Source organism: Ostrea edulis, chromosome 1 (assembly GCF_947568905.1).
Source record: "Ostrea edulis chromosome 1, xbOstEdul1.1, whole genome shotgun sequence".
NCBI classification, from domain to species: Eukaryota; Metazoa; Mollusca; class Bivalvia; order Ostreida; family Ostreidae; genus Ostrea; species Ostrea edulis.
In genome coordinates this window covers 54,557,010-54,583,291 of record NC_079164.1, presented here as the reverse complement: position 1 = coordinate 54,583,291, position 26,282 = coordinate 54,557,010, and the positions used below count along the sequence as shown (strand labels likewise).

The following is a 26,282-nucleotide window of genomic DNA, read 5'->3' as shown; positions in this document are numbered from 1 at the left end:
GTCAGGTCGTTGGTCTTGGAAAGGGGGGGGGATGTCCTTCGTTGAAGTTCTTCATAGAATGATAAATATGGGCCTAGGAAAAAGTATTATAAGTATAACTAACACTGAACACATACACAATTTTATGCTTATCATGTATGACTGTACATTTATGAGAATAAAGCATTGATTGATTGATTGATGTTGTAAACCAATCACAACTCTCGGCTTGCCGGAAAGGCCTGAGAATGTATGATTGCTTGTCGACCTAAATGTCTAAAGTGATGTAATGCCTCGTTCTTGGCGCTTTGTTCTGGAAATTTCAATAAGGCTGATTGAATATGCCTGTTGAAGAAACAAACAGGCATATCTTATTTATTCAAAAATTATCGAAACTTATTTCTTTTGTAAGATCAAAACCATGCATCAATAAACAACGGATTTACTCCATATTGTAGTATCTTTTATAAAAGTTGTCAAAAATAAAAGTTAGATCCGCCAAAGCGCGTTCGCCGCTATACTCCCAATTTTGCTATTTCATGGTAGTTTATCGAAAACGAAAGTAGTTTTTAAATCAATTTTACGATATTTACTAATCAAGTAAGATTCTATTATAGCTTACAGACTTCACCTCACATACGGAAGAATGTTAATTAAAGGTACAAGCAGTAACTCTGGAGCAAGCGTTTCGGAATTTATTGGCAAAAATTGTTAGTTTTAAAGTATAGATACAAGGAGGACCCCACAAGTCGGCAGTACCTATCCTTTACGTCTTTGCTATGATGCAGTCTTTTAAAGAAACATTTGATGTATTGTAGACTACGGTTTGTTGAAATCATGGCCTCAAGGGGACACTACAAATGTATACTTTTAAGGAGGAATATGTTGGTTTTTTGGTTGTTTTTTTAAAGAAGTCATGTAGTGTTTTGCTACTGAAATTATTGCTTTATTTCCAATTTGGAGCTCGAGTCAAATATAATTTGATTTATGGCTATGAAGTAAATGGATTTTCCTTAAAATGTCAAATTTCGTTAGAAAGAAGGGACACCTACATAATTTATACATTACGCCATTGCCAGAAGCAATGGTTATGATAAATTCTACCCGCAAAACTTGCGTAATTCGTGACAGCAAAAGATTGATATGTAACCGGAAGTGAACGAGAAGGCTTGTCGGAGTACATCCCCGACAGATTTCATCTTGTTTAGCTTACAATAAAGGAGACAGAATCAACAGACTACGTTGTTTTGCATTTGGTGTCTTATAAATAATGTCTTTTAAATGATATATTTTGAATTATCAGATTGTCATAAAATGACTCGCTTTTTCAGCAAACAATGGTTTTATTTATCATCTCTGCCAATATCAAGAGAAAGCTTTCCTGCACTCGAAGTATAGCAAGTACATAAACTCTGTGTATCAAACTTCCAAAATCTGTCTGTAAAAGTTGATATAAAACGAAATTCAGAAGTACTGAGGTGTGTTACATTACAACTAACTTAAAAACCATAAAGTGAGAATAGAGTTCAAATAAAGTCCAAATTTTGATTATGTTTAACCTAAGATTTATCTACCACAGATTTAAAAAAAAAACAACTGCTGCTTTATAAAACAGAAATCAAATACAAACATACCCTGAAAATTTTATTTGTTCTTGAAAATTATTTCAAGAGTTAGTTGGATTCGAAATTTAGAATTGGTTCTATTCTCAGTTTATGGGTCTTGAGGCCTGGAAAGTATGTCTTTTTTCGTGATACCACACTCGTGATTATGTTCTTTTATCCCTCACCAAGTTCTTCTGAAAATGGGAGAAACAAAACAAACAAAAAATCCAGGCAATCTTTGTGTATTCGATTCGGAGAAGTGTTCTAAAACGTATACTTCCTGGCGAGAAATTCCCGGTCTTTTCGCATTTAGTAGAAGAATTTTGATATTGCAGAACCATTGTGAATATTTGAAGCATCATAGTTCAGAAAAACGTAATGAATTAATCATACTATGAACTGAACAATATAGGTAATCACAACATTAGAATACAAATATAAAATTTACAGATAAGGGAATAATTTAACGAATATATTACCATTAGAAGTAAACATTTTTAAAATTTGCAAAATTTGGATTACAATTATATATATATTATATATATATATATATATATATATATATATATATATATATATATATATATTATATATATATATTCTGATGAGCGTTTGCAAGCCTTATGATTACAGAATGTCAAAGGAGTAAATAATCACTTCCTTTATCTATATATGTATATGCTATCTTTCCATATTCCAGCATACACTGAACGAAAGTCATTTATCATTGGAAAAATAGCAACGTGTATTATGAACCCTGATGATAAATCATAGTACATAATTCAATGTAATTGGATACTAAGATTAGTCAGTTCGTGTACAGAAAGTTGACGATTACACCCAAAATGTTTGGATTCCGAAATAACCAACCAGCGTGCGTTCTCTCGTTTTTACCTGGGGCCAGATAGGTTCGGATCCAAGTAAGAACCCAAACAATATTCGACACGTATTTACTCATAGTCTCTTTTGGTTTTGTCATTAATCCTTTGTCACGTGACACTTTATAGGGTATATGTATTGCGCCAACTTGATTCAGTAAGACCTGAACATTTAGTCAAACGAGAAGTACGTTAACACGTTTTCATATTTCTGTGGATTGTGATTTGATACTTCAATATTGTTTCCCTTGGAAAATTTTAATATGCGTTTCATCATTGTTATTTCAGAATGCTTAGATTAGTACTTGTAGGGGCCTTAGCCTCTGTGGCTTTCGGCATGAATCTGGGAGGCTTGAACCTGGGAGCCAGTAAGTTGAGAGCTTTGTAACCCTGCTAATATTTTGGTGTATCAGTAACAAACGTGACCAATATGTAGTAAAACACTTCAGTACAGCATGGTTTTCTTTTTCCCACTAATATATATATATATATATATATATATATATATATATATATATATATATATATTTCAGATCTGTCTTGACGCTCGATGGGAACAGACTTTTCTATTGCCACATATTACACTCAATAATTTTAATATGTAGACGTTTTGTTTGTTATCAGCTTTTGTAGTTTAGTTGTAGTTTTAGTTTCCTTTTCTATTTAGTTTTCTTTTCTATGTAAATATTCGATCGTCCTGAGGAAGGGACGGGTTGTCCTGAAAATTTGACAATTCACTATTGTTCGTGTCGTTGGTCATTTTTAGTGCTTTATATATATATATATATATATATATATATATATATATATATATATATATATGAATGAAATGAAAAATTTGGGACGTAAAAAGTTAACAAACAATATATATATATATTTGAATACAGTCATTTCGTTGGGATTTTTTGTTTCAAATCACTTAAGTTTTCATTCTATTTCCTTTCTTTATCCTAGAGAATTCAGAAAGATGTTTGTCAAATTTCGATCAATGCATTGAGTTTTGAAAGACTTTGAAAAAAAAAATCCTATATTTTTTTTTTTACAGTGTCCGGTCTCATGGGGAACCTTGGAAACATGCAACAGCTCATGCAGAACATGCCACCAGGGGCTATCGAGGATGCTATGAAAAATCTTACCCCCGAAAAAATTAACGAGGCCCTAGAAAGCCCCCAAATGCAGAAAATGATGCAGAGCATGGGTAAGCTACCCTTGTACTTCAAATGTAATTTGGACTATCTCTTTAAATCAATGGTATTTCATTCATTATGTAATTTGGACTATCTCTTTATATCAATGTCATTTCGTTCATTATGTAATTTGACCGGTCACATTAGTCTAAAGATGACACTCGCTTTGCAACCAGGAACATGTGTAGTGACTGGTTCCCGGCAATAGAAGTGAAAGTCACTGGTCTTTCGGAGTCCAGTGTCACGATTGGGTTTGGTACAAAAGAGCGCCCTCATTACTTCGGCTTTAAACAATTTCATCTACAGCTGGTAACGTCTCTCCATGAATGAAAAATTCTCATTTGGGACGTAAAAAGTTAACAAACAAACAAACCAATTCTTCTGGGATATGTTCAGGAATTCACCTACCTAAATATATTCAATCTATTCTTTGTAATGTCCGAATTTATATCATTCAACGATTGATCGATTAAAATACTTCAAAATATAACTTACCGGTAAATGAAAATACCCGTCAATTAATTTTCAGGAATCTCAAAAGAACAGGCTGAACAGGCCGTCAAGATGATGCCCAAGGACCCTAAAGTGCTCACCGGCATGATGACCCAAAAATTAAGTGGCACCAAGTCTGCTCTGGAAGGGATGGGCATTCCAGGTCAGCGAAATCTTCACTTAGGATTGCAAATGTTGAATCTCCCCCCTCCCCTCTCTCTCTTCAAACAACACCCGAAACCTAATCCCCCCCCCCCCCCTAGGGAATCTCACCACGGGCACGAGTTGAATTTTCCACCGATGAACTCGTCCTCCTTTGAAAATGATTACGTCACCCTTTTTGTGGATCAGCCCAATGGATGGATAGAACGTTCATTCATTAAAAATTTAAGCCTATATTCATTAGCAAACCAACACAATGAAAATGTACTTTGCACTGTTATTTACGTTTGCGTTGCTAGAATTTTCGAAAACCTCTAACTACACCAGAGAATGAAAAGTGGAAGATGTGTACAACAATATTTTGAAATTGAAAAAGTGCAGATTTAGTATAAAGTAATCTTTAAGAAAATTTCTATCGCTATTTTTTGAATAGAGGATTTTTTTTTTTCATTTCAAACTGCTTTCAAGAAATTTTGGAGTTTTTATTGTTGCTAGTGGACTAAAATTTAGTGTAAGCTCTCAAAAACCTCAATAAAGGTGATTTGCTAATCAGATGTTACTCCTTCACATTTTAATTTGCCTATCCCAACAAGAATGTTTTTCTTACCTTCCTACACATATGTCAAAATAATGAGGTGGGAAGCGAAAAAGAAATTCATTTGTAGGGCTAAATTTCAGTTGATGAACTACCCCAGATTATCGGTGAGCTGAAAACTAAGTTCAAGGATGATTTCGGAATTGATGTTGACAACGGTACGTTCTCTCATAATCTTAAATCTAACTGTTTAAAAATAAGAGAAGGTATGTCTGGGAAACGTCTTAAAGATGATTCTTTATATATATATATATACATTGCTTTTTTATTGATTTAAATATATTTTGGAACTGCATATTTTCCTGCTTTTTTATTGAATTATTTATATATATATATATAGATGATGAAGAGTCCGTCGTGGGCAAACTAAAGCAGGTAGCCATTGACCGTCTGAAGGAGGAAGGAGTCGATATTGACCCCGAAGATCCCGAGAAAACCAAAAAATCAATCATCCAGAGAGCCAAAGCTTATTTTGGAGTCTCTCGTGAGTGAATAATGTCGAGGTTTTAGTCATTAACTCATGCAGAAGCTAAATTAAACTCTTGAAAGAATAAACAATTTCAATTTGATTTCATGAATTAATACCAGTTGTGTGTACATTGTATGTGAATTTGCAGCCGACATGGAGGACGAGGAATTCAGACAGATGGTCCTCAAGGACGTTCTGATTAACCTCCAACAGGAAGGATTTGACATCAACCCTGGTAATGATCTACATGCAATTCGTGATTCTTAATAAGAGTACATAACATCATTGAAATTTAAGGCTAAAATATTTACACGAATAAATATATTGAAAATATCTACCGAACTGCGATGCATAGTAGTTGTCGTCTGTTTAACACACACGCTGTATTTATAAACTACAAATGGAAGTGGCATGTTTTAGTACTATACGTAGCTACTGGTTCCTTTAACAGAGGAGCCAAAAGAGGCCATTTTGAAGCTGAAATCCATGGCTTTCGAGATGGCTAAGAACTACGGCTTTGAGATCAATGAGCAGATGGAATGGCCCGAAATCAAGGAAAAGATCATGGGAGTGATGAGAGAGAAGGGAGTTCCTGTTGGTAAATACATGCTTCTTATCTAAAAAGAATAATGATTCTCATCAAATCTTTCGATTAGCTAAAAATTATCTGTAACTCAAAATTATGATATGCCTGGTGGACTCTATACACATAGTCGGTGTTTTTCTTTTGAAGAGTCGCATATAAACTCCAATTAAACACCATAGAGACGAAAATCACCATTAGAATTATCTTTATTGTTGTTTCAGACGACCAAGAGAAACTAATCCCTTACCTGATGGAGAAATTCCAGGAATATCAGCCACTCATCATGGAATTCATGAATAGCATGCGTAAGTACTGGAATCAAGCGATTGGTTAGTGAGCATGGAGAAGAATCTTTCAGAAAAGCGGACTACATTTAGGGCAGTATTATCGAAATCCCTGGAGCATCATATCGAATATCTGAAATTTGCTTTTATAGATCTAAACTCAGTACTTTTAAATAAGAAATGTATATTATAGAAGACGTAAAATGTTCCTTTTTCAGAGCCCCAAGTTGTTCCACAAATGGTGCCTCAGATGATCCCCCAGATGCGACCTGTGCCAATCATGCACGCCATGCCTGTCCAACGCCCACCATTCGGTATGGTATCCCCTGAAAATATTCACAACTGTACATCTAAAATTTTGTCAATGTCTCCATCTTCATACATTTCAAATTTATAATGAAATTGATTTAAAATTACAGCCATGCCCTTGACTCTTAACCTCGAGGTGAACATTGACGGTGATAATGACGAGTCAAGCTTTGGTGGAAGATACCGTGAGTCACATTGCTGCAAAATTTCAATCCACAATTATAATAGAGAATTTACTGTCACTAATAAGCTATGTATGAATAATTGTCAACTAAGGTGTAAAAGTGAAAGATGTAGCTACATTCATATAAGCAGTGCAAAAGATTGGGAAGCAAGGAACAATTTTTCTCGGCCCCTTATTTTCCTCCCAACTCTGTTCTCTTCCTTCATTTCCTGTTCCCTTCCTGGCCTGGAGGTTATAAAACTTTTACCATACTCATACTCAAACTCAGTCATGTTAGTTTTGAGTATAAGGTTGAGCAAGCTCCAAAACATACTCGAAAAATCTTGAGCATGTACTCCATTTGAGTACGATAATAATTTTATAAAACTTTTATAACCTTTACTTTTGAGAATGAGTATGATTTTGAGCACGGAGTTCGAGTTTGAGTATGAAAACGTACTAAACCAGTTTTATAACCTCCAGACCAGGTCTCCCCCTCCCTCCTCCCATGTCCAAACACTCTCTGTCCCTTCCTTTTACCCTATTCACTCTCTGCCCCTCCCTTTTACCCTATTCACTTCACCAAAGATACAAAATATATTTGTGAACAATGAATGTCCTCGAACGTGGGCATTTTTAAAATCAGCAAAACTGACCTTGAATCAAAGAGTTTTGATCTTGACTTTCCACTTGACTAAATTTTGTGTTGTAATTATGGATAGAGTTAAAATTAAATTTTTGACCTTGACATGAAACTTTGACCAGATATGATGTTTCTATATTGTTGTAAGAGGTAATGACCAAAGGTAAAGCGGTTTACATACATTTAAAGATATTTCCATTTCCATTGTTTTTGCTTTCAATATCTTTACCAACTGTAATGTGAGCCATTTCCTTATGAATGCGATGCAGATGAGAACAATGTGCACATGAATTTTGATAAATATAGTACAACTATTTTAACGACTGGGAAATACGACAGGAATGAAAGTAGAATGTAAATATCAAAAATATATTTTGTTTTTGAAAATGCTAACACGCTCCATGAAGTATGCTGGCGTAAGGCGTCGCAGTCCATGCCCTCAAGTATTTTCAAAATCTTAAAACAACTGGTGCAATCTTCAATCTCCCGAGCAAGATTTGCACATAAAATGATTTTTGTGTGAAATAGATATTTGATTACTTGTATTTCCTATACAGGTATTCCGACATTTCCAAATTAAGTTTTAGTGTTGACTTATATTTTCAGAGTATAACGAGCAAGAGGAAATGATGGAGATGTTCCAGGACCTCATTCACTAGTAAGTGATGTTTTAATTTGATTTTGCATTTTTGTTTTCTCTCACCTAATTGGTGATATTTTAGCAATATTTCAGCGACTCACAGTCACTAGTAAGTAACTTCCCTGCTATATATATATGACTAATTGGTAGCCTTGAATGAGATGGAAAAATACCTGCTTTAATTATTCACTCAACTTGTGCGAGCTATATGCTAGAGATTCTTTGGCAGCCGTCACATGGCCAAAAGACTGATCGCAGAGAACCAGATGCTTCAACACCGCCTGATGTCCTTGGAGAGACCAGTCATGTCAAGGTCTCCCATGATATCCGCTATCATGGCTAGGTCGGAGGAATAAGAAAGAGAAGGAAATGGAGCGAGAGAGACATGTAATGAAGACCTGCAGCTCCAACCAGAACAACAAACAACACGTGTTGATAAAAACTAATGTTAGGATTCATCTTTTCACATCGTCAATAAAATTTTGTGAACCAAATTTGGTGATTTTTTGAAGAAAAAAAATTCACGACTTAAGATTTAGAAATTGGTGAATTGAATACCTTTAGCGACATTTGCAACAATCTTAATTACAAATGTAAAATCAGGCCATTTGATCCGCGCAATTAGTTTGCCGCTCGTTATCGAAACATTGATAGTGTAATATAGCATTCACTACTTTCAAATTGACATTTTCCGGCAATTTCTTTAAAGGGAAAGACAACCCTAACCACATTGTTGCTTTTATGAATAAGGTATTACTGATATCGTAAATGACAGTCTTCAACAATAAAAATCCTTGCTTAACATTTAAATCAATATTAATCTATTATATATTTTTAATTACCTGCCGCTAAGAGAGTGGCCATTGAAGTTTAATTTACGACGTCACATCATCAGTTCCGGTTTATTTCATCAGCAATTACACTGTAAACATGACTTGAGCCCGTTCTTTCGCAATAAGAAATTAAGAAAAGACGTTAAGTCCAGTCGAGACAGACGGTACACATTTCTTCATACAAATGTCTCAAACCTCAACTTGTCATTACGTAAATGATGAATCTACAGTTTACATAGTCTGACTTGGTAGAGTCAGGAATTTCGAAAGAAAAAACCCCAACCTTTTTACACATCCCCCCTTCGCATCAGTGTAATTAATTGCTTGACAGGATGGCATCAACCTATTTATTCGTAAAATCTTCGACATGCACATCTTTGATGATCTTAGAATCTCCTCAAAACCGAAACAGTGTTACGTCAAAATTATTGACATTTGTGGTCTTGAATACAAAAGAGTTCCACATCATGACAGCCTCTATAGATAGCCGGAATTTCAATTTCTAACGTTTTTAATTAGTACTGAAGCTTATCTAGACCGTACAACAACAGAATAGTATGACAAATCTTTATCATTTAATTGATCCTATCATTTATCATGTTAAAAGTTTTTGGGTTTCCTTCCCTTTTAAAGTTTGAAATTGCAGAAAGGACACATTTCAACATGATGTAAATGAAAACACAGCTGAAGAATTATAAATCAATAAAATGACAATATCGGTTTATTGTTATTTTATTGTTGTTAATATTAAAGAGTAAATAGAATTTATCTAAATGAGGTTTAATAGATCTGAGCAAGTGTTGCTCAAGTCTCAGAAGCGATCATCTCCAGAAAAGCGAAACTGGAAAATATGAATTAACTACAGCGTAAACTTTTATTTATTTTACTATACAATTCATTGAAAACAACCACTGTTCTAAATCATATTCATAAACTTATTAAGATTCAATTTATAGTAACTTTCACACCACAAACAGCATAAATATATGTAGTTTATGGTTTCAGTGTCCTTTCCCCCTAAACCATACACATATTATATGACTGTAAGAACACCACACTAAAGGTTTTTGTTCCACTCTAACAAAGGAGTATATAAGGAAACTGAATATCAAAAGTGAATGTTAAAGTTTTATTAGTCAGATTTCAACAATTGTTGGTAAAAGTTTTAAAAATCAGGAATAGAATTTATGTCCAGCTGTTTTGTAATAAATGTTTTAGGTTTCTTAAAAGTTGGAGAAAACGGCACTACGCTGTAGTTATATGTTCAGCCTTAACATTAATATCATATAAGTAATAAAATGCCGCGTTAGCTTATGCAAATTTTTCTGCAATGTTTTGCGACCCTCATCTCCTGTTTAACAAACCAAAGAGAGGCATTCATTATTCAAAAAATATATTTTCTATATTCTTTTAAAATATAAATAAATGTACTTTCAGTTACGTAACAGCTGAAAATCACCTGACCTTGACGTGTCTCCAAATTTAGTTATAATTTCCATATTTGAACAACGGTGATGGGAAATAGTTCAAGAAGGACAAATATTCTAAACGCATAAAATAAAACCATCATAAAAAAAAAATTATATTACAGATAAGCATTATTTATTTTATCTATTAAAAAAAAAAAGGTGAAAAAATTAAACTAGAGAATATTTCCAAGCATATCAATAATGCCGCAAAATACGTGGAATGTACAGTGTATCTATTCATACGCGGACAGACGTGTAATATACAGTGTATGTATTCATACGCAGACAGACGTGTTATATACAGTGTATGTATTCATACGCGGACAGACGTGTAATGTACAGTGTATGTATTCATACGCGGACAGACGTGTAATGTACAGTGTATGTATTCATACGTGGACAGACGTGGAATGTACAGTGTATGTATTCATACGTGGACAGACGTGGAATGTACAGTGCATGTATTCATACGTGGACAGGCGCAGAATGTACAGTGTATGTATTCATACGTGGACAGGCGCAGAATGTACAGTGTATGTATTCATACGCAGACAGACGCAGAATGTACAGTATATCTATACATACGCAGACAGACGCAGAATGTACAGTATATCTATACATACGCGAACAGACGCAGAATGCCCAGTGTATGTATTCATACGCGGAATGTACAGTGTATGTGTTGATACACAGACAGACGCGGAATGTACAATGCATCTATTCATAGGCGGACAGACGCAGAATGTACAGTGTATGTATTCATACGCGGAATGTACAGTGTATGTGTTGATACACAGACAGACGTGTAATGTACAGTGTATCTATACATATGCCGACAGACACGGAATATACAGTGTATGTATTCATACGCGGACAGACGTGTAATGTACAGTGTATGTATTCATACGCGGAATATACAGTGTATGTATTCATACGCGGACAGACGTGTAATGTACAGTGTATATATACGTACGCGGACAGACGCAGAATGCACACTGTATGTATTCATACGCGGGATGCACAGTGTATATATTAATAATGTAGTAATATTCGATGTTATTAAGATCGGGCTCGACATTTCCGATACTGATCAGCTGTCAAGTTAGTTGTATTCAAGTCACAGACCAGACCAGACCTCTAGAAACGATCATCTCGGAGATCCGTACAACTCAGGCTATGGTGAGCGACTCATGTAGTTACTGCACTAACTGGACACTCTTTGTTATATTTATACCACGTAATTCACAACATTGGTGTCAGAAGTCGGTTTTATAAAATCACGCCGATCGTTTACTTTGGCGCCAAATTTGTCTTGGTGTAAAATGTTACACTGGGATATCTTATTCTTGGCGTAAATCATACACTGGGAATTATTTAAATATTATTACGTGGTATTTTGTGTGTGTATTTTTTGTACTTTCTTTGTGTATTTTTTTTTCATTGTTTATAGCCTACATGAACATATTTTTCAACAAGCATACCCTCGATTTCGTCGTCGGAGTGTCTGATGACTTAATCAATACATACCTTTGTTAGGAAATAGTCCATATATTTTTGTGTAGGCTAGAAGGGTAAAAAATCAATCAGGACTACCCACATAATTTTCTTTGAGTATGCTTTTTATTTATGTAGTAAATAAAATCATGGCTACCCCCACTAGTTCTCCCATTGATATAAATAAAGCATCGTTTGAAGATCTGTTATCAATTACTGGAATTGGGGAAAGAAGAGCTAAGGCAATCATTGCTCAGCGCAAAATCAAGGGAAAACTAGTATTGGAAGATCTGAAAATTATTCAGAACATTCCAAGCACACTTTGGGACCCTTTATTAGATCAGGGCGTTATTAAGATAGATTCAAGGTTCCAACAAGAAGTAGGTACACAACAAACAAACATTGAATCTACTTCTGTTGACACACAACATCAAGTGAATGAAACATTCATAGAGAAAGCCCAAAGTAGTGAGAAAGATCTGAGGAACACCAAGAAGAGATGAGAAAAAGAGAAGATATTATAAGTGAACTGGAGAGAGAGAGAGATACAAAAAAGAAATTATAATATTGAAGAATTAGAAGGAGAATGTGTGTACAGTTGTCAGATTTTGACAGAATATGTGCATAGTCCTAATATTTTACATGTAATATATGAATTTTAAAGAGTGTAATTTTGAACCTGAGGTCTGCATGTGTGTACATAGAAAGGTCAACACTCAATTAAAAATAATAATAGTAAAAAAAAAAACCCCAGATATTTTAAGATAATCTTCATTTTAGGCTGATAGCAGTATTATATATGTTTAATGCAATTTATGCTGTAACCTGTAGTGTTGAATATAGACATCACTAGAACATGTAGGTTGTATGCATATTTTGATATTTTATATTTATTATATGTAGATATTTACACATTTTATCCTTCAATTCAGTATATAGTTACCATTATCCTAATACACTTTTAACATGGTAGAGACTTTTATACCTGATATTGATATTAGGTCAGACATTGTAAACCCTCCCAGTCCACAAGAACTTTCTAAAAGTTTTCAGGGGGAAAATGTAAGTCTTTTACATTGGTGGTAATTGGTATTGATGATGTGGGTCATTTATCAGATGTAGATAATGGACTTCCGATTGAAAATCAAACAAAATACATTATCTTAAGCTTAGGTTTATGTATTTTTATTACAGTGGTTTTGTATGTATGTGTATGTATCTTTTAATCATATAAACACATGTAGGCGATGCTGTTTACAGTCGAATTCTCTGATTGTTTACAGTTATGCAAATATAAATAAGGTGTTTAATAAACAGTTTTAATCAGTGGAACAATATTAGGCGGTTTTATAATCCACACTCCTTTTAAATAAAACGGGGAGAAATGTAGTAATATTCGATGTTATTATGATCGGGCTCGACATTCCTGATACTGATTAGCTGTCAAGTTAGTTGTATTCAAGTCATAGACCAGACCTTTAGAGACGATCATCTCGGAGATCCGTACAACTCAACCTATGGTGAGCGACTCATGTAGTTACTGCACTAAATGGGCCCTCTTTATTATATTTATACCACGTAATTCACAATAATACGCAGACAGACGCGGAATGCACAGTGTATGTATTCATACGCGGACAGACGTGTAATGTACAGTGTGTGTGTTCATACGCGGAATGTACAGTGTATCTATTCATACGTGGAATATACAGTGTATCTATTCATACGTGTCTTGTACTGTGCACCTATACATACGCGGACAGACGTGTAATGTACAGTGTATCTATTCATACGCGGAATGTACAGTATCTATTCATACGCGGAATGCACAGTGTATCTATTCATACACGGACAGACGCGAAATGTACAGTGTATGTATTCATACGCGGACAGACGCGTAATGTACAGTGTATCTATTAATACGCGGAATGTACAGTGTATGTATTCATGCGTGTAATGTACGGTGTATCTATACATACGCGGACAGACGCATAATGCACAGTGTATGTATTCATACGCGGATAGATGTGTAATGTACAGTGTATGTATTCATACGCGGACAGACGTGTAATGTACAGTGTATGTATTCATACGCGGACAGATGTGTAATATACAGTGTATCTATTCATACGAGGACAAACGCGGGATATACAGTGTATGTATTCATACGCGGACAGACGCGTAATGTACAGTGTATGTATTCATACGCGTACAGACGCAGAATACACAGTGTATGTACTCATACGCGGACAGACGTGTAATATACAGTGTATCTATTCATACGCAGACAGACGCGGGATATACAGTGTATGTAGTCATACGCGGACAGACGTGTAATGTACAGTGTATGTATTCATACGCGTACAGAAGCAGAATACACAGTGGAAGTATTCATACGGGGACAAACGTGTAATGTGCAGTATATCACAACGTATCTTTTTTGTAGCAAATGACAAGCAATGGATTTCAATGGAAATTAAGTATATAAAACACATTCCTCCATCATTGCGACACCCTATTAATGTATCATTAGTGGTTACAACTACCTAAATACAAAGTAAAAAATACTTGTCTTTTGCATAGTGGTCATCACTTGTTGCTGGGATTGATGACATCTACAGTGCGTGTTTTATATTTGTGAACGACAAAATACATGAGTCTATGAAATACAGGGAAATAAGTCACAGCAAAACAGATTGTCTGTCACGGTGGGACATAAATCTTAATAATACGACAAACAGGAAATTAACAAGAAAAAGCCATCTCATTCTAGCATCCAATATGAAGATTATATTCTTATATATCATTTAATCTCACAAAGAGAATTTATTGGGGAATGACAGGCAGATGTAACTGAACAGAAATTTGCAAAGGATTTCAACAAGATTTTTACAGATACCCAAGTATATAGGAAAAACTATCAAGTGTGTTTGAAAAACCAGACCAACTTTTATATTTACAGTAAAAAGAATGTATCATTCTAGTATTTCTACAAGTGATTGAACGTCTCATTCACGAAATATCATTGAATTATGTATTAAAGTGCATTGACCTCATTCTTGGCTGAGAAAAAAATTGTGTTAAAACGCGAACGTTTTGCGTTATAACGCAAAACTTTCGCAAATAAATGCGTAAATTTTGCGTTATAACGCAAAACTTTCGTGAATAAACGTGTAATTTATGCGTTATAGGCCTGTTTGAAAACGTGAGTTATCTCTCTTTGTATTCTAAACTCTCAAGTAGGACCCGGGGTCACACGATAGTAGTTCTTTTATCTCGAAGTAAATGCACGTAATAAATAATACAAGTGAAACTCTTATCTGATAGAAAAGAGTAAATGTGCCTACTTTTTGCATGATTTTGACATTGTCGAAGCACAAATCTTTCGGCGGATAGGTTACGGATTACTAAGTATCCTTCTGCCATGTAGTGTCAATATGACAACTTCCGGGTAGTAACACAATCAAACTGCAATATTTTATGTGTTATGTTGAGTATGGATGCTGAAATCAAAAACAGTTTAAGCTATTTCTACGAGAGGGTAAGGAAATGATAATGGAAACAAAAATTTAAAGATTTCTTGATCGAGTCAGAGGTGTTATTTTTCGGGGGGGGGGGGGGGGGGGGGGGGGGGGGACTCAAGAATTTTAAAAATCAAATTGTAAATCAGACATTCACTTGTTTACAAATGTCTCCAATAATGACTGACATACTTATTTCGTATTAAATCAGAACAGAACTACTGATTCTCAAAAGATGGTGGTAACTCAGCTCAAAGCTCGGGTTTTCACGATGATTGACGTGTGTATACATTGATCTTGCATTATATCATGGTCTACCCCCCCCCCCCCCCCCCCCCCCCCCCCCCCCCCCAATTATATAAATTAGGAAATCAACGCTCGAAATCACTGTTTTATCAGGGCTATTTAAAGTTAGTCCACAACTACCAACCGACTCTTTCAAAAATAAACCAGATTACAATGTTTGGGTAACTCTATCCAAAGTAACTGGACGTGTCCACTCTGCAAATCATCAGTACATGTGCAGCATGCAGCTAGGATTGTTTATCTCAAATGATTATTCAAAATGCAGTAAAATAGGTAATGAAATCAAAATCATTTTTCATTTGTTGAATATTGCTCGATTGATATAAATTATTATTCATAGGTGTGGTCCGAGGGGGTGGGAGTGGGGGTTACCACTCTCAGATGTACTCGTTGGGGGATAAGTAAGTTTCTGGCCTTCTGTGCTTGCACACCTGAAGGCCTCGGGAACCAGACTACAATAACACTGACATATATGCTATCGCCCGAGGGCGCTAGCAATTATTTATTACATGCAAAGTTTGTTTTTTCATGTGTATGAAGGAAACATATGCATTGTGATTTTTAAATAACGTCCCGAGGGCGCTAGCAATTATTTTTTACATGCAAAGTTTGTTTTTTCACGTGTATAAAGGAAACATATGCATTGTGATTTTTTAATAACGTTAACATATTTGTTTTAAATAAATGACAACTTTTACACTTCAACATGTTTTCTGTTATGATATTTGGAAACAAACAAAGCTGCTATGTTGCCTTGGATAATCAGTGAGGTTTTAACATAAACATATTTGTTGGCGTGATTGCTGTAAAAACAGCAATATCTTTTCGGCCCTCTTCACTGTTGATAATAGCGCCTCTCGAATATACTACCCGAAAGTCTTAAACTACATTACGCAAGCGCACTAGGCATACATGTACCTTCCGGATCAAGGAAATATAGCTCATGTTTTCGGATTGACATTACGTGTTTTAGGCAAAGTTTTACGTTTGAAAAGAGTAAAATTTGCTTATAAGCACGATACGTTGGCATAAACCCCACTTTCTCGATTAAATGCGCTCAATATTAAAAAAGTAGCCTGAAATAATTTCTTCGTTACAATTAAGAATAGACTTATCCAGCTTTACTTTATATTTTTGTATATGTATATCTCTTGATAAGATTTGACTGCTTTATGAAAGCACATCATCTATTTGACCTTTGCTTCCATTTTAGAACATAATCTTTGGCATTTATTAATCTTAAATGTTAGTTTTCTCTTTTAAACCGTATTTCAAATTCTGCAGTCATGTAGCACTGCTGATATTAAAAAGTCGACAGATATCTGACTACGTAAATTATGTTATTGATTATTAATCGAGTTACAAAACTATATGTCTTTCTATAGCAATGCTCGTAATGAGAATGATCCGGGAATGACTCTGACTCTTGCGTTGACTACTGTTAGTGTTTGACACTGACTCTGGCGTTGACTACTGTTAGTGTTTGACACTGACTCTGGCGTTGACTACTGTTAGTGTTTGACACTGACTCTGGCGTTGACTACTGTTAGTGTTTGACACTGACTCTGGCGTTGACTATTGTTAGTGTTTGACACTGACTCTGGCGTTGACTACTGTTAGTGTTTGACACTGACTCTGGCGTTGACTACTGTTAGTGTTTGACACTGACTCTGGCGTTGACTACTGTTAGTGTTTGACACTGACTCTGGCGTTGACTACTGTTAGTGTTTGACACTGACTCTGGCGTTGACTACTGTTAGTGTTTGACACTGACTCTAGCGTTGACTACTGTTAGTATTTGACACTGACTCTGGCGTTGACTACTGTTAGTGTTTGACACTGACTCTGGCGTTGACTACTGTTAGTGTTTGACACTGACTCTAGCGTTGACTACTGTTAGTGTTTGACACTGACTCTGGCGTTGACTACTGTTAGTGTTTGACACTGACTCTAGCGTTGACTACTGTTAGTGTTTGACACTGACTCTGGCGTTGACTACTGTTAGTGTTTGACACTGACTCTAGCGTTGACTACTGTTAGTATTTGACACTGACTCTGGCGTTGACTACTGTTAGTGTTTGACACTGACTCTGGCGTTGACTACTGTTAGTGTTTGACACTGACTCTAGCGTTGACTATTGTTAGTGTTTGACACTGACTCTGGCGTTGACTACTGTTAGTGTTTGACACTGACTCTGGCGTTGACTACTTTAAGTGTTTGACACTGACTCTAGCGTTGACTACTGTTAGTGTTTGACACTGACTCTGGCGTTGACTATTGTTAGTGTTTGACACTGACTCTGGCGTTGACTACTGTTAGTGTTTGACACTGACTCTGGCGTTGACTACTGTTAGTGTTTGACACTGACTCTAGCGTTGACTACTGTTAGTGTTTGACACTGACTCTGGTGTTGACTACTGTTAGTGTTTGACACTGACTCTGGCGTTGACTACTGTTAGTGTTTGACACTGACTCTAGCGTTGACTACTGTTAGTGTTTGACACTGACTCTGGCGTTGACTACTGTTAGTGTTTGACACTGACTCTGGCGTTGACTAATGTTAGTGTTTGACACTGACTCTAGCGTTGACTACTGTTAGTGTTTGACACTGACTCTGGCGTTGACTACTGTTAGTGTTTGACACTGACTCTGGCGTTGACTATTGTTAGTGTTTGACACTGACTCTAGCGTTGACTACTGTTAGTGTTTGACACTGACTCTGGTGTTGACTACTGTTAGTGTTTGACACTGACTCTAGCGTTGACTACTGTTAGTGTTTGACACTGACTCTAGCGTTGACTACTGTTAGTGTTTGACACTGACTCTGGTGTTGACTACTGTTAGTGTTTGACACTGACTCTGGCGTTGACTACTGTTAGTGTTTGACACTGACTCTAGCGTTGACTACTGTTAGTGTTTGACACTGACTCTGGCGTTGACTACTATTAGTGTTTGACACTGACTCTGGCGTTGACTACTGTTAGTGTTTGACACTGACTCTAGCGTTGACTACTGTTAGTGTTTGACACTGACTCTGGCGTTGACTACTGTTAGTGTTTGACACTGACTCTGGCGTTGACTACTGTTAGTGTTTGACACTGACTCTGGCGTTGACTACTGTTAGTGTTTGACACTGACTCTGGCGTTGACTACTGTTAGTGTTTGACACTGACTCTGGCGTTGACTACTGTTAGTGTTTGACACTGACTCTAGCGTTGACTACTGTTAGTGTTTGACACTGACTCTGGCGTTGACTACTGTTAGTGTTTGACACTGACTCTGGCGTTGACTACTGTTAGTGTTTGACACTGACTCTAGCGTTGACTACTGTTAGTGTTTGACACTGACTCTGGCGTTGACTACTGTTAGTGTTTGACACTGACTCTAGCGTTGACTACTGTTAGTGTTTGACACTGACTCTGGCGTTGACTACTGTTAGTGTTTGACACTGACTCTAGCGTTGACTACTGTTAGTATTTGACACTGACTCTGGCGTTGACTACTGTTAGTGTTTGACACTGACTCTGGCGTTGACTACTGTTAGTGTTTGACACTGACTCTAGCGTTGACTACTGTTAGTGTTTGACACTGACTCTGGCGTTGACTACTGTTAGTGTTTGACACTGACTCTGGCGTTGACTACTTTAAGTGTTTGACACTGACTCTAGCGTTGACTACTGTTAGTGTTTGACACTGACTCTGGCGTTGACTATTGTTAGTGTTTGACACTGACTCTGGCGTTGACTACTGTTAGTGTTTGACACTGACTCTGGCGTTGACTACTGTTAGTGTTTGACACTGACTCTAGCGTTGACTACTGTTAGTGTTTGACACTGACTCTGGTGTTGACTACTGTTAGTGTTTGACACTGACTCTGGCGTTGACTACTGTTAGTGTTTGACACTGACTCTAGCGTTGACTACTGTTAGTGTTTGACACTGACTCTGGCGTTGACTACTATTAGTGTTTGACACTGACTCTGGCGTTGACTAATGTTAGTGTTTGACACTGACTCTAGCGTTGACTACTGTTAGTGTTTGACACTGACTCTGGCGTTGACTACTGTTAGTGTTTGACACTGACTCTGGCGTTGACTATTGTTAGTGTTTGACACTGACTCTAGCGTTGACTACTGTTAGTGTTTGACACTGACTCTGGTGTTGACTACTGTTAGTGTTTGACACTGACTCTAGCGTTGACTACTGTTAGTGTTTGACACTGACTCTGGTGTTGACTACTGTTAGTGTTTGACACTGACTCTAGCGTTGACTACTGTTAGTGTTTGACACTGACTCTGGCGTTGACTACTGTTAGTGTTTGACACTGACTCTGGCGTTGACTACTGTTAGTGTTTGACACTTGCTTAAGTTGCTCGGTTGTCCTCGTCTTTAGCATTATTCACGTCCATTCAAATTCCAAACATGCTTCCTCAGTTGAGATAACTTTCACCTGTCCTGAACATTTCTTCCAATACCATGCAGTATATTTCATGTTACCGCCTGCACTCTTCCTTCATTTCAAACTCTGTATTTGTACAATGTACCTTCCATTTGATTCGCAGTGACTCGGACTACTTCGTTGACTTGCTCTGCCATTTTGTTTTTGTTGTTATGTACGGTTCAAATATTAGTCATGTTAATCACAGATAATATTGATGTTTTTGTTTTCTTGTTTTAATATTCTAAATAAACGATAAGAAATGAAGCTAACATTCTTTTTCATGATGAAATTATCAAAGGGAAAATGGGAAATGGGATAGAAAATAATAATAATAATAAAAACAAAACAACAAACAAACAAAACACACACACACCCAAACACCCCACAACGTTAGCGCTTCTTTTCTTAAACCATTTAGCATGTTTCATGGTGCCTTTACATAACATCAAGGAAATATAAGATTTAAAAATCTCAACGTTGCAAACGGTCAGGTATCTTATTTCAATCGGTGAATTACGGACTGAGACGTAATTGCAGACTAGCCCGGATGCAGGGTAGTCGTCTGCCAGACTAGGAGCAACTTGCAGTGTGCCACATGTAGTTCTCTATGCCCCCGAGTTGTGTGCACCTTCCGTAATCCGCATGTTACCCGGGACAAGATGTTCCTGTCATCTTATGTAAGGCGTGATATATAAAATGAAAAAGGAAGAAAAGTGAGCAGTTACTTTTAGAACTCACAGGCAGTAAGTATTAGTTTGATTATTTGTGTGGTTGGTATTTTGTTAGATAGTTTTTTCCCCAACATATTAAAAATTTTCATACCAGAATTTTTTTTTATCCTAAAAGATTGGTTTTTATTCAATTAACCGCCAATAAATGATCTAAACAAACTGTGACATTAAAAATTGAATTTTCATGATTTTGAAAATTTGTAGAAATGATCCGGATTATAATCATTGGAGTGCTGGCAACTGTTGCCACCGGTCAAAGTAAGTTTACAGATCGTAAAACATTAAATATTACAAAAGCAGTTGTGATTGAAATATAGAACATATTAATATTAATTTTACATTTGTAAGATACTTAGGACTGTTTTTCAATGGATGCAAAATTTATCAATTCCATAAAACTGTAAATCAAAATATGAAATGAAAATAAAGGAAACACATTTTGATCTTTCTGACTACCATCTAAAATGTTACAGTGTTTGGGGGTATGGATCTCTCCAGCATGATGTCAAATATCAACCCCGAAATGCTGAAAGATTTGACTCCCGAGAAAATACAGGATGCCTTGAAGAACCTTCCCCCCAACATGAAGGACATGATGCAGAGCATGGGTGAGCTTTGTCAGTTCAAACTGGCTATTTTTATTTTTTTTATCTTTTCTGTTGTACATATTTATAAATACATGTACCCGGTACGAGTAATTTTGATTGTCATTAAATGAAAAATGAATTATCTTTCTCTCTCTCTCTCTCTCTCTCTCTCTCTCTCTGAAATTAGAGTTAGAGGACTTGAGAAATATCCCCTGCTATTATAGTATTCTAAATTGAAATTTGCTGTGTTTAACAACGAAAGGAGTTGACGAGACTCAGCTTGAAGAAATGGTAAAGACGCTTCCCAAAGACATGGACCTGAGTGCCCTCGCTGACCAAGTGAAAGATCAGACCGCTTTTGACGTGGACCAGGTCAAAAACGTCTTTAAAAATATGGGATTTGAAGGTGACCATCGCATGTGTAATTAATGTCATCATATCAGATAAAATATTACTAAGTACTATATCAACTCAGATTTAATAAAATAATACAAGTATTGATTTGTTTGTTTGGTTATGGTGTATACATGTACACACTACAATGACTTCAGTGATACTTTCGCAAGTTCCAATGTTGCTTTAACAAAACTACTTGACGTAAAATGTGGAATATTTTTGGTCGGGTTTTAAAATGCTAGAGATGATTTGTGGACGGTTTCTCTATACAGGCGATTTGAATGAAATCATTCCCCAAATGAAGAAGAACCTGCTGAAACAGGTGCAGAGAGACCTAGATATCGAGATTGAAGATGGTGAGTTCCTCTGATTGTTTTTAAATGTATGTTTGATATCATCATTGACATTTTTAAGTTGATGCTTTTCCTACGTGAGAAGTACCGAGCTGGCTTATTTATTATATGACTTAATTATTCAAATAAACTAAATTTGAAAATCATGAGATAATAACGCATCCAATTTTGTCTTGAAATAGTTGATACCAGCGACATCGTTCACAAGCTGAAGGAAAAGATCATGACTGACCTAGAGAAACAAGGAATAGATCTCAGCAACCCAGAGGAATTAAAAAAAGAAATTCTGGAAGACATGAAAGTGTCTTACGGTGTTGAACGTAAGTACAGAAAAGTAATACACATATTGATTGCACTTCGTATTTTGCTAATACAATAATAAAGTTGATAACTGATAATTAAATTTTTTAATCATAAAAATTAATAAATATATGTTTCAAAACAAATTTATGAATAACTAAAGAACATTTGCCATTCAGTATAAATCAATCGTCTACATTCCGAGATCGATACAGATGCAAACAAACATGTTTTCTTGGACCGTTTATTCAAATTAGTTGATACAATCAGTCAACATCAAACTAAATAATTGATATATTTTTCAAAATAGATCTTAGTCTAGTTATACCATACGATCTTACTTTTTTCATCAGAAACAGTCTGTTTCGGAAAACGCCATGACGTCACGGTGACTTAATTCGTAGGTGAACGATCGGCTGTATATTTCTGGGCCGTAGCAGAACAGAAATAAAGTTCTTGTTTTCATGTATATTGCAGAATAACCTCTTCGGTCTCGAAATGTCGTTTGAAATGTAAAAGCCTTGTCTACCCCCCCCCCCCCTACATATTTCAAAACATTTCTCGACCTCTAAAACTCAATATTAAAAGACCGAAAATTACTTCATGAATACCTTTACAGCCAACATGGACAACAATGAGTTCAAACATATGATCGTGAAGCACATCATTAGTGATCTGAGGGACGAAGGGTTTGATGTCGATCCTGAAAATCCAGAAGAATCTCTATTGAAGCTGAGAGAAATCGCCTACGAAAAAGCCAAAGAATTTGGATTCGATTTTTCCAACGGGTTCAATTTCGATTCCATTAGGAGCAACATTATTGAAAAACTGAGGGCTTTCGGTGTTCCAGTTGGTATGTTGCTTCAAATAATTTTTCTCTTTCATCATCTTTATACTGAGATATAAAATGTATCTTTTTTATGCTCCCGTAATCAGAGATTCGGGGGCGCATATTTTTTTCATCTGTCCGTCTGTTTGTCTGCAGAAACTTTTTGAAAAGATGGTGCTAGGGCTTTCATATTTCGCATGTGTATTAAATTTTCTTGTGACATGACCTTTCAATATGTAGCAAAAATGTGTCCTTGAACTTGGAGTTTGACCTACTTTTGAAAAACTTTAACCTTAGCCTTCACTTTTGAATGGTTGGTGATAGGCCTTTCATATTTTACATGTGTATTACCTTCGTTAGGTAGCAAAATTTTTGCTTGACCTTCACCTTGGAGTCTGACCTATTTTTGAAAACAATTCTAAACTAAGTCATAAGTTTTGAACGATTAGTACTAGGGCTTTCATACTTCACAAGTGTATTCCTTGTGACAAGAACAGAATTACCTCGCTGTCATACGGGGGGCATCAGTGTTTCACAAATACATCTTGTTTTATTCTAGAAATAATGCATACAAAAAATTCTAAATTCTAATCATGATTAGACTTCCATCCATTCCTAGTTTAGTTTTCATTGCAAGTCTCAATTTATCACAGACGAACCCAACAAACTTATACCCTACATCATGGAGAAGGCCCAGGAGTATTGGCCCATGATACAGGACATGCTGATGGCTCAATCCATGCCCAGTGTCCAACCTGTCCCCATGGGACCCGGTCCCCAGTACGGTGGTAGGTCACATTTGATTTCAGTTGAAGAATTCAAAAAAAAAATATTTTGACTCAGTTTTGTCATGCTTTTTTACAAGAAATTATCAACAAACATGTATAGGAGATTGTAAAAGGACTAGATATACTAAATATACCATATGTATAATTTGGTTCTTTAAAGTGAGTTTTAAAATTTCAATATTTTATTTATTTTCTTATCTATGCCATTTTGAAGAAATTGTTGGTACTCCCAAAATATGACGTCCTTTTACGGATTTTGATGAAAAAGTGCACAATTTCGTATCATTTTCCTGTCCGCAAATATAGAACGAGTTTGTGAACAAGATTCCTATTTTTACTACATTTTCGTAATATTATTCTTGTTCACGAAGCTACTCTATCTTATGGGGGGGGGGGGGGGATTTAAATGGTATTTTCGGTGAAAGAAAAAACGACAGCAGACGATTACATGTATTAGCTGTGGTGTCATGTTACAAGACATTGCGCAAAATGGTGATTAACACATTCATTGCTCTCTCACTTAAGAATTAAAGTTTTTAAAAAATCTCAAGAAATTCATTTAGTGATTTTGTTTTTGTTGCGTTTTTGAGGGACCAAATTAAGTGAACCATACACTTTTAGTGAATTTTCGGTACAAATGATGACCATCTTTAATTACTGTATAGTCATTTATCATCGGTACGGAGATTAACGCTTCACGGTCAGCGCGAAAAGCGCCTAAATCCGGAAGAAAAACACATCTATTCAAAATTGCTATAACATTAAAATTGTTGGAGTTTTGATGGAAAAAAAACCCTCAATTTCATTCACAGCTCCTCTGACCTTGAACCTTGAGATCAATGTTGACGGTGGAGACAGGCCCACGAATGTCGGCATGCCTGCCAATTATTTCTCATCCGAGGAGGAAGTTAGCGAGATCCTACAAGATCTTCTGCACTAGTAAGTACAGCAACATTTCTACACTAATAGTTAATGTTCTACTCAATACTAGTACGTCTTTCTTTGGTGGTCTGTGTAATTGCACTTATCGAATTGGCCCCCTACAGCTTTATAGATTAACAGTTTTGGAGATTAACAGCTTTGGACATTTTGTTTAGACTTTTATTGTATTTTGGTCTACCACACTCTGCAGTTGTATGTTGTGAAAAAGGATATGGGATTTTGACTTCATCATGACATTGCATTAAGTTTCAATAAGTAGATCAAGTAGACCATAATACAAGAATGAGTGTGGGGGAAACCCATGAAATATTAATGTGCTTTTGTAATGATTAACACTTACAAATTGTTAGAGTATCTACTTTCCCTCAGTAAAGTTGAAAATTAAGGTACTCCGTCCCTTCGGGGACAAAAATTCCATAACATACATATTTGAGTATCTATTTTTCCTAAGTAATGTTCAAACTTAAGGTCGTTCATTGTGCAGTTTTTCTGTGTGATTTGTTACCGAACCTCGCTGAGAAGAGGGGTTCGTTAAATGTATTTAGTTTCGATCATACGAAATAATTTTTGTGTATTTCCATAATTTGCATAGATATTATCATAATCCTACTTATGCACAACAAATTGCTGTTCCTCCCTCTGAAAGCATGCAAAATAATGTGTTATCCATAAGCATTAATTCTTGTATTTTACAGTCGTACTCTGGCCAAGAGCCTGATTGCCAAAAATGGAATGCTGCAACGCCGCATCGAGGCCCTGGAGACTGGAAGACCTGTCATGGCTAGGTCACCAATGTTGAGCGCTCTAATGCACAAATATCATGAAGAGAACTAGGCCACGTTTACTCGGACGTCCTCGATCGCATGAAGTCGGCACCCTGGCCTCTATTGAAATACACCGGAAGAAAAGTTAACACATGTCTAAATGTGTATTGTTGAATAAATTATTATTGAAAATGTTACTGAATTTCATTCACCCCCACTACCCCACCCGCCACACACACGTCATGCTACATGTACATTGTATGTTCGCCCGCTGTTTACTTGCGATTTTATGACATGATTAGGCAATTTCAGGCAAAATGGGAAGTAACGACACGGATGAGTAACGAGATGACCCCTTTGGAACGTCTCAATTGGCTTTACACGATTTTTTTTTGCGAGAGGCGCATAAAATGACATTTGTATTTACTAATAATTCCAATATCATTTATTACAATTGTTTTGATTGGACAAAAATAAAGCTGAACATGAGTTTACACATCAATAAATCCGAAAACGCGATGTATTCATAAACGCCTG

The 26,282-nt window shown here is 36.0% G+C and overlaps 2 protein-coding genes across 2 annotated transcripts; both read left to right on the top strand.

Annotated features, from left to right (window-relative positions):
* Window positions 1-2,520: 2,520 nt before the first annotated feature.
* Window positions 2,521-8,485, top strand: LOC125664898 (uncharacterized). The gene is made up of 13 exons (XM_048897698.2): window positions 2,521-2,648; window positions 2,750-2,829; window positions 3,507-3,659; window positions 4,178-4,303; window positions 4,981-5,055; window positions 5,238-5,381; window positions 5,515-5,601; window positions 5,818-5,964; window positions 6,174-6,257; window positions 6,455-6,550; window positions 6,656-6,730; window positions 7,958-8,009; window positions 8,221-8,485. The coding sequence occupies exons 2-13, from the start codon at window positions 2,751-2,753 to the stop codon at window positions 8,345-8,347; spliced, it is 1,245 nt and encodes a 414-aa protein (XP_048753655.2). The 5' UTR covers window positions 2,521-2,648; window position 2,750; the 3' UTR covers window positions 8,348-8,485.
* Window positions 8,486-20,992: 12,507 nt separating this feature from the next.
* Window positions 20,993-25,939, top strand: LOC125664899 (uncharacterized). The gene is made up of 9 exons (XM_048897699.2): window positions 20,993-21,044; window positions 21,260-21,394; window positions 21,636-21,779; window positions 22,042-22,125; window positions 22,305-22,442; window positions 23,042-23,275; window positions 23,905-24,039; window positions 24,852-24,978; window positions 25,677-25,939. The coding sequence occupies exons 1-9, from the start codon at window positions 20,993-20,995 to the stop codon at window positions 25,813-25,815; spliced, it is 1,188 nt and encodes a 395-aa protein (XP_048753656.2). The 3' UTR covers window positions 25,816-25,939.
* The last annotated feature ends 343 nt before the right edge of the window (window positions 25,940-26,282 follow it).